The 15,687-nt window shown below is 41.4% G+C and overlaps 1 protein-coding gene across 2 annotated transcripts in view; it reads left to right on the top strand.

Annotated features, from left to right (window-relative positions):
• PLEKHD1 (pleckstrin homology and coiled-coil domain containing D1) overlaps positions 1 to 15,687 on the top strand; it is a 41,473-nt gene that overhangs the window by 10,927 nt on the left and 14,859 nt on the right. For both annotated transcript variants that reach the window (XM_036734663.1, XM_036734662.1), the window contains exons 5-7: positions 1,391 to 1,482; positions 2,567 to 2,619; positions 13,146 to 13,240. In XM_036734663.1, coding sequence (XP_036590558.1) covers positions 1,391 to 1,482; positions 2,567 to 2,619; positions 13,146 to 13,240 — 240 coding nt within the window. The remainder of the gene's footprint in view (positions 1 to 1,390; positions 1,483 to 2,566; positions 2,620 to 13,145; positions 13,241 to 15,687) is intronic.

Here is a 15,687-nt window from a genome sequence, read left to right on the forward strand (position 1 = left end):
CTCAACCCAGCCTCTCTGCCACTCATCACTCCACAAGTGATCCTGGGTGCCACAGGGAGCTGGAGAGGTTGGGTGTAGTAGGTGAAGATAGAGGCAGTAAGGGAAAGATAAAGAAGCTTCTCACGGAGGAGAGGAAACAGGAAGACTTGGCAGAGGATTGTCCTCTCTTCCTATTCAGAGAACTTTCAGAAGCCACAGGTCTTCAAAGACTCTAGATGCCAGAGCTGAGAGAAGTTTTATGCAAACACAGTGTTCAACCCCTCTGACCTGACACAGCTGCCTTGTGGCCCCTTGGATGAACAGAGCCCTAATTAAGACCTTTTTTTTTTAATTTTTGATTCTTGGGACAAATGGCATAAAAGGGGGGGTCCATTTGAGGGAGGTGGGGAAAAGAGAGATCCTGATATACCAATTCAAGGTCACTGCTGGGAGGGTGCTATTTGGAGGGGCATTGGAAGAGGCAGAAATCATGGGATTCAAGCATGGAGCATGGTTGAGGGGGCTTAGTGAGAGGCAATTTGCTCACTACCATTTGGCAGCGTAGGAGACTAATTATTTTTGCTAACTAGATGCTAAGCCTTATTTTTACCTTAAGGCAAAGCCCCAGTTACTCAACCTTAGTTTGGCTTCGAGATTGAACCCTAGGGAGAGCTAGAGTTGATGCTTTCTGAATCAAATGTTCCAGGCCATGGAATACCCCGGTCCCAAGACAGTCCTCTCTTCTCTGACATGCTTAGATTCAGAAGAACTTGCAAGCTTCCAAGTCTGTCTTCATTCAAATCTCCCTGTCCTAATTCCTCACCCCTCAGGCTGAGGTACGCCTGAGAAAGAATTTCTTAACCACAATGTCTTAAAGTCTTACAATTTGCTACGGGCTTACACTGGGAACACAATGCCACAGATTTAGCAACAGTTACTATAAATTTATTTAGTTAGTTAGTTTTCAACATTCACTTTTGTAAGATTTTGGGCACCAAATTTTTTTTCTCCCTCTTTCTTCCCCTCCTCCCTCCCCAAGACATCAAGCAATCTGATATAGGCTATACGTGTACAATCATATTAAACATATTTCCACACTACTCATGTTGTGAAAGAAGAATCAGAACACAAAGGGAAAACCATGAGAAAGAAAAAAAAAGTGAAAATATTATGCTTCAATCTGCATTCAGACTCCATGGTTCTTTCTCTGAGTGTTTACCATCAGTTACCCTGATGAACCCATATCTCAATTCCTAGGTGCTAGGTGAAATATGTAGAAGACACTGGTTCTTGGCATTGGCAAGATGGCATTCTGAAAGAAATAAGGACATATGCAAAGCATGCCTTTTTTTAATGGTCTTGTACTTGTTTCTCATTCTTCTGTGTCTTCCCATCTGCTCTCCTTCCCCAGGACTTGGAAGAATGCCCAGTTGGGAGAAGCCATGATCAAGAGTCTAGAGACCCAAGGTCTGCAGTTGGCCAAGGAGAAGCAAGAGTATTTAGGTGATGCTTTGATTTATGGTGATGCTTTGGGGCTAGACTGTTTCGTATAACTGCAGCAAGTTGTGATCACAGTGGGTATGTATTTGGCGTGTGTATTTGGTGTAGCAGTAATGGCAGTCTATAGTGACAATCTGGGTTATATGGGCAGAGAAAACCCAAGGAACAGTCTTTAACTTGGAGCACTTTGAAGTACACTGAGATACCACTTTTAACTTGCAACAAAAAGATGATTTCCCCTTGTTCTCAAAACACAAATAGGGAGAGCTACCCTATCCCCCCTTGCCTGGGCATATTTTGGTCCACAGTTTCAAATTAAGGCCCATTTTAGGATTTAGTCACATGGTTTTAGATCCTCATGTCAAGGCCTCCAACAACAAGCTATCTTTATCTCTATGACCCTGGGCAAGTCACTGTGCCTCAGTTTCCTCATCTGTAAAATAAGGATCGTAATAGCACCTTCCTCATATGGTTGTTATGTTGGTTAAGGTCTGGCTTTGGGTGGTACCACTTATTAAGTAGATAATGTTTCCGATGCCGAGTTCTGAAACAGAAGCAGCTAGTGGATAAAGTTCTCTGCATGGAGTCAGGAAGAGCTCAGCTTAAGTCCGAGCTTGCATACTTACCAGCTATATGACCCTGGGCACTTTTCAAACCTTAAAGCACTATATGAATGCTAGCTATTGTTATTATATATACAGAGAAAAGGAAAGTAAGACAGGTTGTTGGTTCTTCTCAATGGTTCATACCCCATTGTTAATCTCAAAGGATAGTGGCTAGATCCATTCTCTGCCTGCTTTCCCTAGATCAAAACAGAGAAAATAAGGAAAGAGAACATGCTTAATGCTCAGGTCTGGTGGGCTATTCAAGGGAGTTGGTTAGCTCTCTGGCTAGAATGAGCCCTAAGATTCACAGAAGTCTTCTCTGTGGGGTTGAGGAAGACAAAAAGATCTCTAAGGCCCCCTTCCCCTCTAGTTCCTGTAATCCTGTGTTTGCCTCTGGGGCCAATCCCTCTCACCATTAATATCTCACCTTTGTTTAGGAGTATGTATATTTTTATCATATGCATGTGTGCTTTCTTTGGCAGACAAATTGATGGAAGAAACTGAAGAATTGTGTCTTCAGAGAGAGCAGAGAGAGGTAGGTGGTTTCTGTAGTTGTACAAAATCCCCCTCTCTCTCTTAGGCCTCTCAATCCGTGAAGGCCTTTGAAGCAAAGCTCAGATATTTTCTTGGATGGTTTTTAGCACTAAGAAGAGTCCCAAGTGGGCAGTAACCCAGGTTAGAGAGGAGTAGCCAGATGAGAGGACTATGATCAAAATGTCTTTTAGCACCTCCTTAGCAAAGTACGTTAAAGACACAGCACTCTTATTTGTATTAACTACCCAGGAGATGGGGGGTGGGGTGGGGTGGTGAGGTCTGGCAGGGAGATAGAGAACAACCAGATTTAGACTACTTTCTTGCAACTAGAACCATGTAACAATGGAGTGGGCTGGTTTGATAGGTAGTGAGATCACTGATGGTATTGAAGTAGAAGCAAAATCATCCATTCAGCAAATTTTTATTGACTGACCAATACTCAAGGCAGTATAGGGTAAAAAAGGAAGGAAGGGAGGGAGGGAGGGAAAGGGGAAGGGAAAGACCCATCATGGTGCCTATTTGACCCAAGAGGGAAAACAAAATATATACACTAAAATAATTACAGTACAAGGTAGAATGTGCATTGAGAGACACAAAAGGCTGTGGTAGTTCAGATGAGGGAGGAATTACCTCCAACTATGCACATCTGAGAAAGACACATGGAAAAGATGGCATTTGAGCTGGATGATAATCAATATTGGGTATCACAGGATAAATTCTTGCACTGAAAAGAAGATTGGTTCCAACTGACTTCCAAGGGTACTTCTGACTTCCCCTTCCAGGATACAGTTCAGGGAGCAACCAGGCATTTGCCTATGGAGTAACCTGTACTATTTCTCTTTGAGACTGCTACAAAATCTATAGCTAACCACCCTAGAAACTGCCAAATTTCCAGGAATTTACATAAGCTGTTCGGTGGAGGAACAGCACAGGTGGGAAGAATCATGCAAGTGGTGTCCCTGAGACCAGGCCTTCCAAGTCGTGGGTGGGGGGCATCAGATTCTACTTACTGGTTTCTCTCCTTTCTCTTCTGGATCTTCTTCCCACTCTCTCTCTAGGCAAAAGAGACTGTCTGTTTTGGCCAACCCCCACGAGGCTCAGCCCTTGCCCCTGAATAATGATAACTCCTTACTCAGTCTCATTTGTTTCTTGGTTAAGGACTGGCTTTGGGTGGTACCATCCATTAAGTAGATAATGTTCCCCATGCTGAGTTCTGAAACAGCAGCAGCTAGTGGGTAGGGTTCTGGGCATGGAGTCAGGAAGACCTCAGTTTAAATCTGCCCTTACACACTTACTAGCTATGTGACCCTGGACAACCGTATTATTAACAGTATTCTGACAGACAGATATGGATGATACAGACATCTTAGCAGGAGGAGAGATAGCCTTATCTATCAGAGCCACAGAATCTGGGGCAGCAGCAGGCTAGAGGAAAATTTAGACAAAACATCTAGGACTCACGCCATAGAATGAGGGCAGCAGTGGCCCATTTCAGAAAGGCCCCATTTAAAGACATATTGCACTAAATGAGACTTGTCTGAAATGAAATACCTATTATGTAGACTTGGAATGTCAAGTGTATTAACCCTAGGTCCAGATGGTGCCACATTAGGTTCTTAGTCCACTTATCCTGGGGCAGGAAAGAGATGGATAAAAAGTTTCCTTGCTTATGTTCTCTTGGATATAGAAATCTCTGGATTTCACATCCAGAATAGTGAGGCAGAATTCAATTCAATTCCTGCTTCTGTTACTGAGTCCCATGAACAAGGCCTTTCCTGTGCCCCAATTTTTCTACCTGCAGAACTGGTCTACTAAAAATCTCCTTTCCTCAATCCCCAAAATTATGGAGATTGATGAATTTTGTTTTAAAATACCTTGAATCTTTAGAAAGAGTTTTTTATGTCAGGAACTGTTTTATTTATTCTTTGTATTAGAAAAAATTCTTTGCACAGTGCTTGACACATAAGAGGCATTTAATAAATTCAAGTTGAGGGAATAAATGAATGAATGATGACTCCTGTCCTTAATATTGTTTTTATATTCATCTATGTATTGTTCAGTTGCTTTAGTTATGTCCAACTCTTTGTGACCCCATGTGGGTTTTTCTTGGCAAAAATACTGGAGTAATTTCACATTTCCTTCTCCAGTTCATTTTACAGATGAGAAAACCGAGGCAAATAGAGTTAAGTGACTTGCCTGGGGTCACACAGCTAGTAAGTGTCTGAGGCCAGATTTGAACTCAGGTCTTCCTGACTCCAAGCTTGATACTTTATCCAATGCCCAAATTTCTTTTACATGAACATAAAAGGTCCTGAAATGCAGGGTACAAGGCAAGAAACTGGCATATGGTATACAAAGAAGATTGAGATGAGGGCAGATGTGTTTAGAGCTATAAGAATGAAACAAGAAGACAATGTGGGGAAAGAACGTAGGACTTGGAGTCAGGAGACTCGGATCTCATTTTGGGTTCTTGCATTTTGGGTGAGGCACTTGACCCGCCGGGCTTCCTTTTCCTCTTCAGCAAAATGAGCTGGCACTGCTTATATCACAGGGCTATCATGGAGAGAAGAGCTTTGTAAACCCTGAAGTACTATAGAAATGTACTTTCTTACTGCCCACCTATGGATTTAGAAGATTTCCGAGACTGCTGCTATCCCCTCTGTGAGCCTTAGTATGCTGAGAAATGTTCACAATCTGCATTCCCTCTCCATCACCAAAATGGTGTAGGGTTCACTGTGTGAGCAATTTGTTGTTCAGTCGTGGCTAACTCTTCATGGTCTTTTGGACTACACTGGCCATGAGGTTTTCTTGGCAAAGAATGGTTCACCGTTTCCTTCTCTAGCTCATTTTACAGATGAGGAAACTGAGGCAAACAAGCCAGGTTAAGTGACGTAGCCAGGGTCACATAGTTAGTAAGTGTCTGAGGCTGGATCTGAACTCAGGAAGATGACTCTTCTTGACTCCAGGCCCAACACTCTATCTAGTGCACCACCTAGCTGCCCTTTGGGGCTCTAGAATTTTCTCTATTTCCAAACTTCCTTGCCCCAGACCTCAAGGATTCCCAGAAGAGCCAATTCATCTCTGTGAGTTCTAAGAGCTTTAAAAATGATTATGGGGGGCTGGGAAGAATCACAGGATTTAGAGTTGAAAGGGACTTCAGTCAAAACCTGGTTTGACTTATACATACTCCCCACCTTCCCCCAAAAAACATACCTGACAAGGGATCATCCGGCCTCTGCTTGAAGGCCCCGTAGGTGGGGGAACCCACCACTCGTTCCACTTTCAGACCACTCTAATTGTTAGTAAGTTTTCCCTAACGTCGGATCTTAATTTGCCTCTTGGCATCTCCAAACCCCTGCTCCTGGTTCTGCGCTCTGGTGCCACACAGAACAAGGCTTCCACATGCTAGCCCTTCAAGCATGGCTATTGTGATCCCTCCAAGCCTTTTCTTCTTCAAACTTAATATTTCCAGTTCCTTCAACTGATCCCCAGATGATACAGTCTTAATTTCCTTCCCCATGCTGGTTTCCCTCCTCTGGACACTCATATCAGTAAGGCGATAATAACACTGTAGATGATGATTGTCAAAATGCCTGTGTGGTTCCGTACCGCAAAGTACCTGAGACTCTCCACAGAGAAGGTAGAAGAAGTAAACCATTTATTCAGACAGCAGAGAGCCAGATCCCACGAGCCATTTATCCAATCTAGCAGAGCAGTAAAACATGCCACACACAATAGCACCCCATGGAGCCTCGCCATCCCAAAACCTCTCCGACCCCTGCTGGGGTCTCCCCAAAAACAAACTCACAATACAGCTAAGACGGCCTGTTCAGTTCTAACAATCACGAGGAGGGCCATCAGCAGCCATAACTGCTCGCGCTCACGCTCTCACGCTGTCTCTCTCCCCATTTCCTGTGACACAACTTCCTTTTCCTGTCAGGAAGCTCCTCCCGCCACACGTAACTCAGGCTTCCTGTGACATGAGCAGGTCACACGGCCTAACAACAGGTGGGAAAGATCTTCAAATCTAAATTGCTCCTACAACGCTCTAGCTTGTCAATGCCTTCTTTAAGCCACAGGGCCCAGCGCTGAGCACAATACACCAGAGGAGGTCTGATGAAGGGCCGTCATAATTCTGGAAGCAGTGCTTTTCTTAACGCAGCCCCAAATCACATTAGCTTTTTGGACTGCCGTATCTCCCTTCTGACTTATCTTGAGCTTTAACCCTCAGATCTCTTTCAGCCTCTGCCTCCTGATCTGGAGAGCTGGAGACCACTGAGAAGAGAGTTGTTTGCTGCTCTCCTTGTTTCAATTGTCATTCCTAGCAGCTCTCCTACATGTTCCAAGATAGGGATTTTTAGACTTTTTCAAGTTGTTGGTATTTTATACTAAAAACCAAATTTTGAGACCTTGATACTATGATATTGCTAACTCACATGTCATTTTTAAGTGAAATTCTTGAGGCAAATACAGAGAAAATACAATTTATGTTAGTTCATAGTCAACAATCTAGACTTCAGTGCAGGGCAAGGTGGGGAGGCGGGGAAGGCAAAGCGGGGCAAGAATCTGAAATGATAATAACAATACTATTACTGCTTATAAGAAAAAAAGAAAATAGGGCAACAACGTCGAAGATGCAAATTCCACGTGAAATTTCTCTCCCTTTTGTGTGTGTAACGCTCTCAGCACTGCTACTGGCTGGTTGGGTCCCCAGAAGTCAGATGCTATTACTCTCAGGGGTTCTGGGAGTAACCTTGTGTGTAGCTCACAAGCTCCCGCTGGTGTGCTTCTCCTTAAGAATCACCCCGTAGACTCGAGTAGTTCTTTCGTATAAGAATTTACTCAAATGCTGTAGCAAGAGTTATAAAGCATTTCCTCATCAGGGTAGGCTGCTGACAGACTGGATTCAGCAAGCTGCTTAGCCACTGGACTATTGCCAGACTAGACCAGGCAGACGGAATGCTCTGCTGGAGCTGCCCTGTCCTGGATTGTTCTTCTCAAGGTATGATATCTCTAAGAGATGAGTCATTCCGCTGGATTTCCTGGGATCGTTCTTTGATGACCAATTCTCACCACCCTCATCCTCTGGCTCTTTTCATGGGAATTGGTATAGCACTCCTTTCATTAAGGCAATTAGCCTAGGAGTGGCAGAAGCTTCTCTTTTAATTTCTTAGAGCTTTGTCACCTTCAAGTGGAACCTAGGAGAGATCTAGCCACTCTGTTCTACAGTGCTTCCTGGTTCAAAGGTGGTTTTTCTCAGAAAGGAAGTCCATTTTTACTTACCATCACCAGTCAAGTTATACTTTCTAGCTTCCACTTGGTTCTTACACAGATGATTGGTTGGCAACAGAGATTTTAAAGCTGTCTGCGTCCTGGGGAAAGTTCATTCTCTTGCTGACCTCATCATATGTAACTGAGATAGTCAGATTTCAGACTTTTTCTAAAGTGTGGAATATTTCCTTTACATGTGAAAGGACTCTTTCTTTACATTTCCTTGTCTCTTAACCTTAAAGCCTTCAACTTCTTAGAAGTCTAAACAGGGTACACCTTTATAAGTTGTTAATTGCCCAGGCCTCTGCCTTCCTTCTGTTTCTGCCTATCAAGTGGTAAAATTTGTACCTTTTAATCTCTGGAAAAGATCTTTGAAACACCTTTGGAAGGAATATCCTGCTAGGGCTAAAAATAAGCACAGTTTAAAGCTAGAAGTAAGGAAAGGAGTTGAATTCAGAAATAATAATGCACATGCTGGCAATTTAAAAAAGAACCCTTTTTAGAAAAACATAGAATGCCTTATATCTCCTGCAAAATGTCTCAGAGTTCTGGAAATTAGGGTGGCATAATGGAAAGTGTGCTAGATTTGGAGTCAGGAGACCTCGGTTTCAATTTCTGCATGTTACTTAATACCCATGTGAACTTGGACAAGTCATTTCTTTCTGGGCCTCAGGTTCCTTATTTGCACAGTAAGACCTCTGGAATAGATTACCTCTACGATCTCTTCCAGCTCTGGGTCTATGACCCTATAAATCTTCCCTCAAGTTTCCCCTGGGCTTCCCTCATTCTGCTCAACCTTTTTTGGTCTCAGGACCCTTTTAAGGACCCTTAAAAGTTATAAAGGACCCCAAATAGCTTTTGTTTATGTGGGCTATATCTATCAATAATAATTGTATCAAAAATTAAAATGGATAAAATTTTAAAATAATTTAAAATTTAAATTTTTAATTTAATTTTAAAAATAAAATAAAATAACAATAACAATCCCATTACGTCAATATAAATAACACATTTTAATGAAAAATAACTATATTTTCCAAAACAATCAAATTTAGTAAAGAAGAATGACATTGTTTTATATATTTTGGCAAATCTCTTTAATGGCTGTCTTAATAGAAGATAACTAGATTCCTGTATCTGGTCCTGCATTTAATCTGTCGTGAAATGTTGTTTTGGCTGAAGTCTATGAAGAAAATCTGTCCTGACAAAGATACGTAGCTAGAAAAGGGAAGAGTCTGTTAATAGTTAAATAACATCATAGTATTGTTACAAAAATAGGTTTGACCTCATGGATCAGGGTCTTAGGTGGATCACACTTTGAGACCTGCTGTTCTAGAGCACATATTTGTGCACATGGGGATCCTCAATAAATGTTTGTTGTTCAGTTGTTTCAGTCAGGTTTGACTCTCTGTGACCCCATTTGGAATTTTCTTGGAAAAGATACTGAAACTGAAGTGGTTTGCCATTTCCTTTTCTAGCTCATTTACAGATGAGGAGCTAAGGCAAACAGTGTTAAGTGACTTGCCCAGCGTCACAGAGTTGATAAGTGTCTGAGGCCAGATTTGGACTCAGGAAGACGAATCTTCCTAATTCCAGGCCTGGCACTCTATCCACTGCACCACCTAGCTGCCCCAATAAGTACTAACTGATTAGTTGATATAGTTGAAGTTGCTGCTCAGGTTCTCTTTGGTAGCCAGTTTAATTCCCCTTTGCTTCAGAGCAAGCTTCTTCTGGGCAAAAGATAATGAAAGCTGAGGTCCTGAGAGGCCTTTTTGGCTTATTCCTTTCCTAATGTCTTGGGAGGGATAACTACAGGTCTCTGACATTTGGATTGGCATTTTCTTTCAAGCACTTACATGAAGAATCCCATACCAAAAACTCTAGTTGGTTGTTTAAAAAACAAACAAAAAACAAACGTAACACTGTTCTATAATGTACCCAGAAGCTAAAGAGTGAGAACAATAACAAATGAGAGTACAGGCTGTTTGTAGGGAGAGTGAGGTGAAGAAGAGTTCTAGATTTAGAATCAGAGGACCTACATTTAAAGACTGGCTCTGCCATTACAGTGTCCTAGCTGGCTGACCTTAAGCAAGGTCACTTTTTTCTCTGGGGTTCCATTTGTTCCTCTAAAATGAAGGAATTGATGCGTATGTTTCTAAAGGTTTCATTTTTCTTATATTCTCTCCCTGCCTGCCTTTGCTTCCTCTTCTCCCCCAAAGTGCAAGAGAAGTTGATTTTTGTTCATTAAATTTTTTTTTAATTTAAAAAATATATAAATAAAGTGAAGGAGGTGGATTAAAGGATCTCTAAGTCCCCTTCCACCTCTCTAAGAAATTGAACTCTGAAAAACTGAAAATCCAATTAGGGTACAGAAGAACTGATATTAAAACATCATCTTTCTCTCAACAGAGAGGCGGGACGCTGACTACTCAGACAGAACCTTGTGTATATTGATTCTGATTAACTATTTTTCTTATGCAACAAAGGCAGAATCTGCATATGATGCTCGGAGCACTTCAGTAATATAAACAGCCCATTTTGGCTTGTGTCCTCCTATTCCTTAACCCTATGGAAAGTCTTGTTATTGTCGTTCAGTCATTCCGGGCACGTTCGACGCTTCATTGATCCCCTTTGGGGTTTTCTTGGCAAAAATACTGGAGTGGTTTGCCATTTCCTTTTCTAGCTCATTTTACAGATGAGGAAACTGAAGCAAACACAGTTAAGTGACTTGCCCAGGGTCACACAGCTAGTAAGTGTCTGAGGTCACATTTGAATTCAGGAAGATGAATCTTCCTGACTCCAGGCCCAGCACTCCCTCCACTGTGCCACTTAGTTGCCCCCAAGATATTAGCAAGTAGACTTATTGTTGTTTAGTTGTATCTGACTCTTCATGACCCCAAGGGCCATATTGTCCACGAGGTTTTCTTGGTGAACGTATTGGAGTGGTTTGCCATTTCTTTCTCCAGTGGATTAAGGCAAACAGTGAGTTGCCCAGAATCACATAGCTAGTAAGTGTCAGAGGCTAGATTTGAACTCAGCCCTTCCTGATTCCAGGACCAGCCCTTTATACGCTGAGCCACCTAGAAAGTCTTCCTGTTGCTATATTCATTATCCAAAGAGGGAGTATGGTATCTCATTTGTCCACAAGGTGGCGATATATTTAAGCAACCAGCCAAGAGAGCCATCAGTTGCCCTGGCTTCTGGGTGGAATATCCCTCCTCCTAAGCACCAGAGGCCACTCAGTGTACAAGACCTTTAGACTGCTCCCTTTCCCAGGTTCTCTCCCAAGGCTGCCAGGTTCTCAATTTAACTCTGGGAATACAAATAAAATATCACTAAAAATATTAATATATAAAATCTCTGACTTTAGCCCCCATTCCATTTCCCCTCTCAGTATCGGAATACTGCCTTCAGTGTCACACGCATGCACGCACGCACACACACACATGCACACCCTATTCTTTGAAGGATAGAGTCATTCCATTTACTGTGACGATATAGATTATGGGACTGAAAAGAAATAAAGCACATCCTCTTGCCTTGAGCATCCACCCAACTATCTCCTAAAATTCCTCCTGCACCTAGAGGTTGTAGAAAGGTGAGAGAAGATTTGTTTGTGTCCATCAGGGATACAGGCCAAGCAAGACAGATCAAAGGAAAAGAGAAAAAGAAAGAGTTGTCCTCTTCTCCATCTCTTCGACTAAAGGAGTTTTGTTTTGAAACTACCAGTTTCTGGGGGACCAGTTATTGGTCCCCCACCTGTATGCACTGGTCCCTGGTTGGCTCATTTTGCATGTATCTGAACACTGGTCTTTATTCCTGAATAACACACTCCCAAAGCTCACTGCCATTTGACCATATGCTGGACAATCTCATTCCCATGTGTCTCTGTTTCCTGCATCCCAAATATGGTGGGTAGGAAGTATCTCCAAAGAGCAAAGGAAATTGAGGTCCTTGAAATCTGCAAGCCTAAGCAATACATTTTTACCATTCCTAGTATTTTGCCGTGTGAGAGCTTCCCCACAGGAATGAAACTCTATTGTAGAAACATCTGCTGTACTTTGTTACAAGGAAAAAATAAGCAACAAGGGGCATATCTAGAAATCACTGGTATAAAAACAATAAGGATCATTAAACTTAAGAAAAAGTAAAATAAATCTTATAATCCTATGGTTTCAACAGTGTCTACAGACGTCCTCCGGTGCATATCAATCAATAGAAACAGACCATTCCGAAGGCTTCTGATCTTTGCTTTAAAATTTTTTTTTAATGTTGGGGAAAATGATTAAAGCTTATTATGTTGCTTAATCCTTTTACATTTCAGGGATATGCAATAGCTCATGCAGTTTCTCTAAAAATGTAACTGCGTTGGGTTCTCCAGTTAGAAGATGCTGGGATCAATTAAACAAAAGCATTTATTAATCACTTACTATGTGAGAGACATTATGCTGGTCCTGGGATTACAAATACAAAAGTGAAATAGTCTTTGCCCTCAAGAAGCTTACATTCTTCTAGGAGGTACAACATGTTCACAAGGGAATATAGGATACACAGAAAACAAATACACAATGACGTTTTTGGCCAGGGCCCGTTCTAACAACTGGGGGGATCAGAAAAAGTCCTATTGAAGGAGATGGTGCTTGAGGTGAATCCTAAAGAATCTCCTCAAGATTTAACTCTGGAGCCAGGTCATATGGAATTGTCATTTCTTCTGAGAGAAGTCCCTCATTCTTGGAACCCTCTCTATCTCTACCTCCTAGCTTCCCTGGCTTTCTTCAAGTCTCAGCTAAATTCTCAACTTCTGCAAGCAGACTTTCCCAATGCTCCTTAATCTCAGTGCCTTCCATCTGAGACTACCTTCAGATTATCCTGTATATATCTTGTCTGTGCGTTATTGTTTATATGTAGTCTCCCTGTTAGACTGTGAGTAACCTGAGAGCACAGATTGTTTTTTGCTTTTCTTTGTATCTCCAGGGCTTAGCACAGTAATGGCATGTGCTGTAGGGTTTGTTTTTCTTTTTTTAATAAATGCTAGTTAACTGATTGACTGAGAGACAGAGACCAAGAAAGAATGGTCCTCCTTGATGGCAAGCCAATCATGGCAGTATCATTTCCATTCATGGAAGTTTCCCAGCTCCTGAATTGGTGATATCACACAGAAAGCTTATCTCCTCCTCCTAGTGGATCAAGGAAGGACACAAGAACTTGACTGGATCTTGCTGAGAAATTCCCCTTTCCCCCTTTGTTTCCGTTCAGGAGCTTGAGCGGCTCAACCAGATCCTGGAGGCTGAGAAGCAACAGTTTGAGGAAGTGGTTCAGGAGCTGAAGATGGAGCAGGAGCAAATCAAGAGGTACTGATTGTAGTGCCCAAGGAAATGGGTATTCAGACTCTAGACAGAGCAGCTAGACTAGTTCCTTATGGCATCATAGATGGCCAGAGTTGGAAGGTTCCTCAGTGGCCATCTAGGGCAATCTCTTCATTTGAGGAGATAGCCGAATACCTTCCATTTCTGAATTCTCTGTCTTAAAAATAGGAGCAATACATTAATTTGTAGGCAGGTTCTAACTATATGAGGGCATTGCCCCAATTTGACAATGGCCAGGGCTGCGCCAGTAAGTTCGTAAGGCTCAGAGATGGAAGTGGTCTTAGAGATCTCACCCTCATCCCTCTCATGTTATAGAAGAGGAAACTAAGGCCCACGGAAGTTAAGAGGCTCTCTCAAGATCACACAGGTAGTGAATAGCAGATAGAGATTCAAACCCAGGTCCTCTTTAAAAACAATAGGCATCAATCAAACTTATTTAATAAAAAAATCCATTATTTGATCCTGTAGCTAGGCTGTGTTTATATGACTTAATCTTACACAAACCACTGGGAGAGTTTCTAATCTTGCTTTAAAAACAATAAATGTGGTTTTAAAAAATGATACTCGTTCTAGTGTATCTTCCAGTTCCTCACATGTTTATTACTCTATGACTATTTTCAGAATCTTACTAGTTCAAATTTCCTGCATCCCTCAGAGCAGAAAATGAGAAATTAACACTTGAACTCCACCAGTTAAAACAGCGAATGATGGATGAAATACTTAAAATCCGGGCAGATAATAAATTGCATTTCAATCTAGAAAAGAGCAGAGCAAAATAATTGTATTTGTTGAATGAAAGGAAGCAACTACAGTCTGTTTAGTACTTTTCAGTTTCTAAAACCACATCACATACATTTAATCACGTAACCTGAGGCTTACATGTTTGTTTAAAGAACCTGGAGACTGAGACTAAAAGTTCAGCCTCTCCTTCCAAGAAAGGAGAGCAGGAGATGCCTAGAGCAAGGGGATGATATCAGAGAGAGAAAGAGGAAAATGCAAGGGAAATGGAGGGGCTCAAAAAGCCACTAAGACAAGTGAAGGCAAGGAAAACAGTTACTGGCCTAGAACTGATGTACTGGGTTTTACCACGCATCCAAAGGCAAGAAGAAATTTTATTTCATGAAGGATTTGATCATCACCTATAGGCAGTGGTAGTGCAGTGGGTAGACCTAGCCAAATACTAATTCAGCCTCTGTCTGCCTCAGTTTGCTTAACTGTAAGATGGGGATCATAATAGAACTTACCTTGAAAGGTTATTGTGAGGATCAAATGAGATAGTGCCTGGCACATAGGAGGCCCGTAACAAATAGTTATTCCCTCCCCTCTGCTAATGATAAGTATTTACAAAGAGACCACAATGAAATAATTGCAGCTTCTACATCACCATCAGTTGCTGAAGATGGAGCAATAGAAAAATTCTGTGAGCATCTTGATAAGATCCTCCATATTAAAACAACATACCCTGATGACTTCAATGCAAATGTGGGAAAAGGTGAAGATAGGTAGAAACAGGAGTATGTTGGAGCCAGCTCCAATTGGCTTTCAGAGCAGATAGTTAATATTTTCAATGTGAGCATTTATACCTAGGAAATAAGCAATTGCTACAAATCAGGACTTAATTTATTATTTATTGATTACTTGGATTAAGAAAATGTTAACAATGTTAAATGTTAAACTTAAAAGTATGTCCTCTGTACATTTTCCCCCCCTGGAGAACCTGGTTGTTAAATATTTACCAGCATACCCCTGGGTAGAAATATATGGAAAAGTATGGATCAGTAGAAATGAGAGAGAGAAGTCAAAGACTTGTAGATTATACAGAAGCCTCATGTCTCTATATTGTGAATATTTCCTTTTAAAAAAAATTGCTAAGGCACTAGACATGGTGAACACTAACTAATGTGATAAAGAGTAAAATTAATATTTTAAATGACAGGAAGAGACTTAAGGAGTTATCGCTGAGTCAGCTGTCTCAACACGGTTAGAACATCAGTGTATCAACAGTAAGGTCAGAATTTGAAATAAACAAGAAAAAAGATCAGCCATGAGAAAAAATAAACCCACATAATTACTATTTATCCTTGAATCATTTAAACAAACTATTGAAAATAAAAAATGGGAAATCGATAACAGAAATAACATCTACACCCAGAATAATAATTTCATCCATAAGTTTAAACAAATGTAAATCAATTGTTACGACAGGCAGACCCAGAGAGTTCAGAAAGCACCTTAGTTAGTAAACACCTGACCACTTGTTGAATGCAGGGATGGCTGCCAAACACAATATAGGGTTAGAATATTAACTCATATGTAAAGTCTAGGGGCAGCTAGGTGGTGTAGTGGATTGAATCCCATTCCTAGAGTCAGGAATACTCAACTTTGTGAGTTCAAATCTGAGCTCAGACATTTACTAGCTGTGTGACCCTGGG

This window comes from Trichosurus vulpecula, chromosome 8, assembly GCF_011100635.1.
Source record: "Trichosurus vulpecula isolate mTriVul1 chromosome 8, mTriVul1.pri, whole genome shotgun sequence".
Taxonomy (NCBI): domain Eukaryota; kingdom Metazoa; phylum Chordata; class Mammalia; order Diprotodontia; family Phalangeridae; genus Trichosurus; species Trichosurus vulpecula.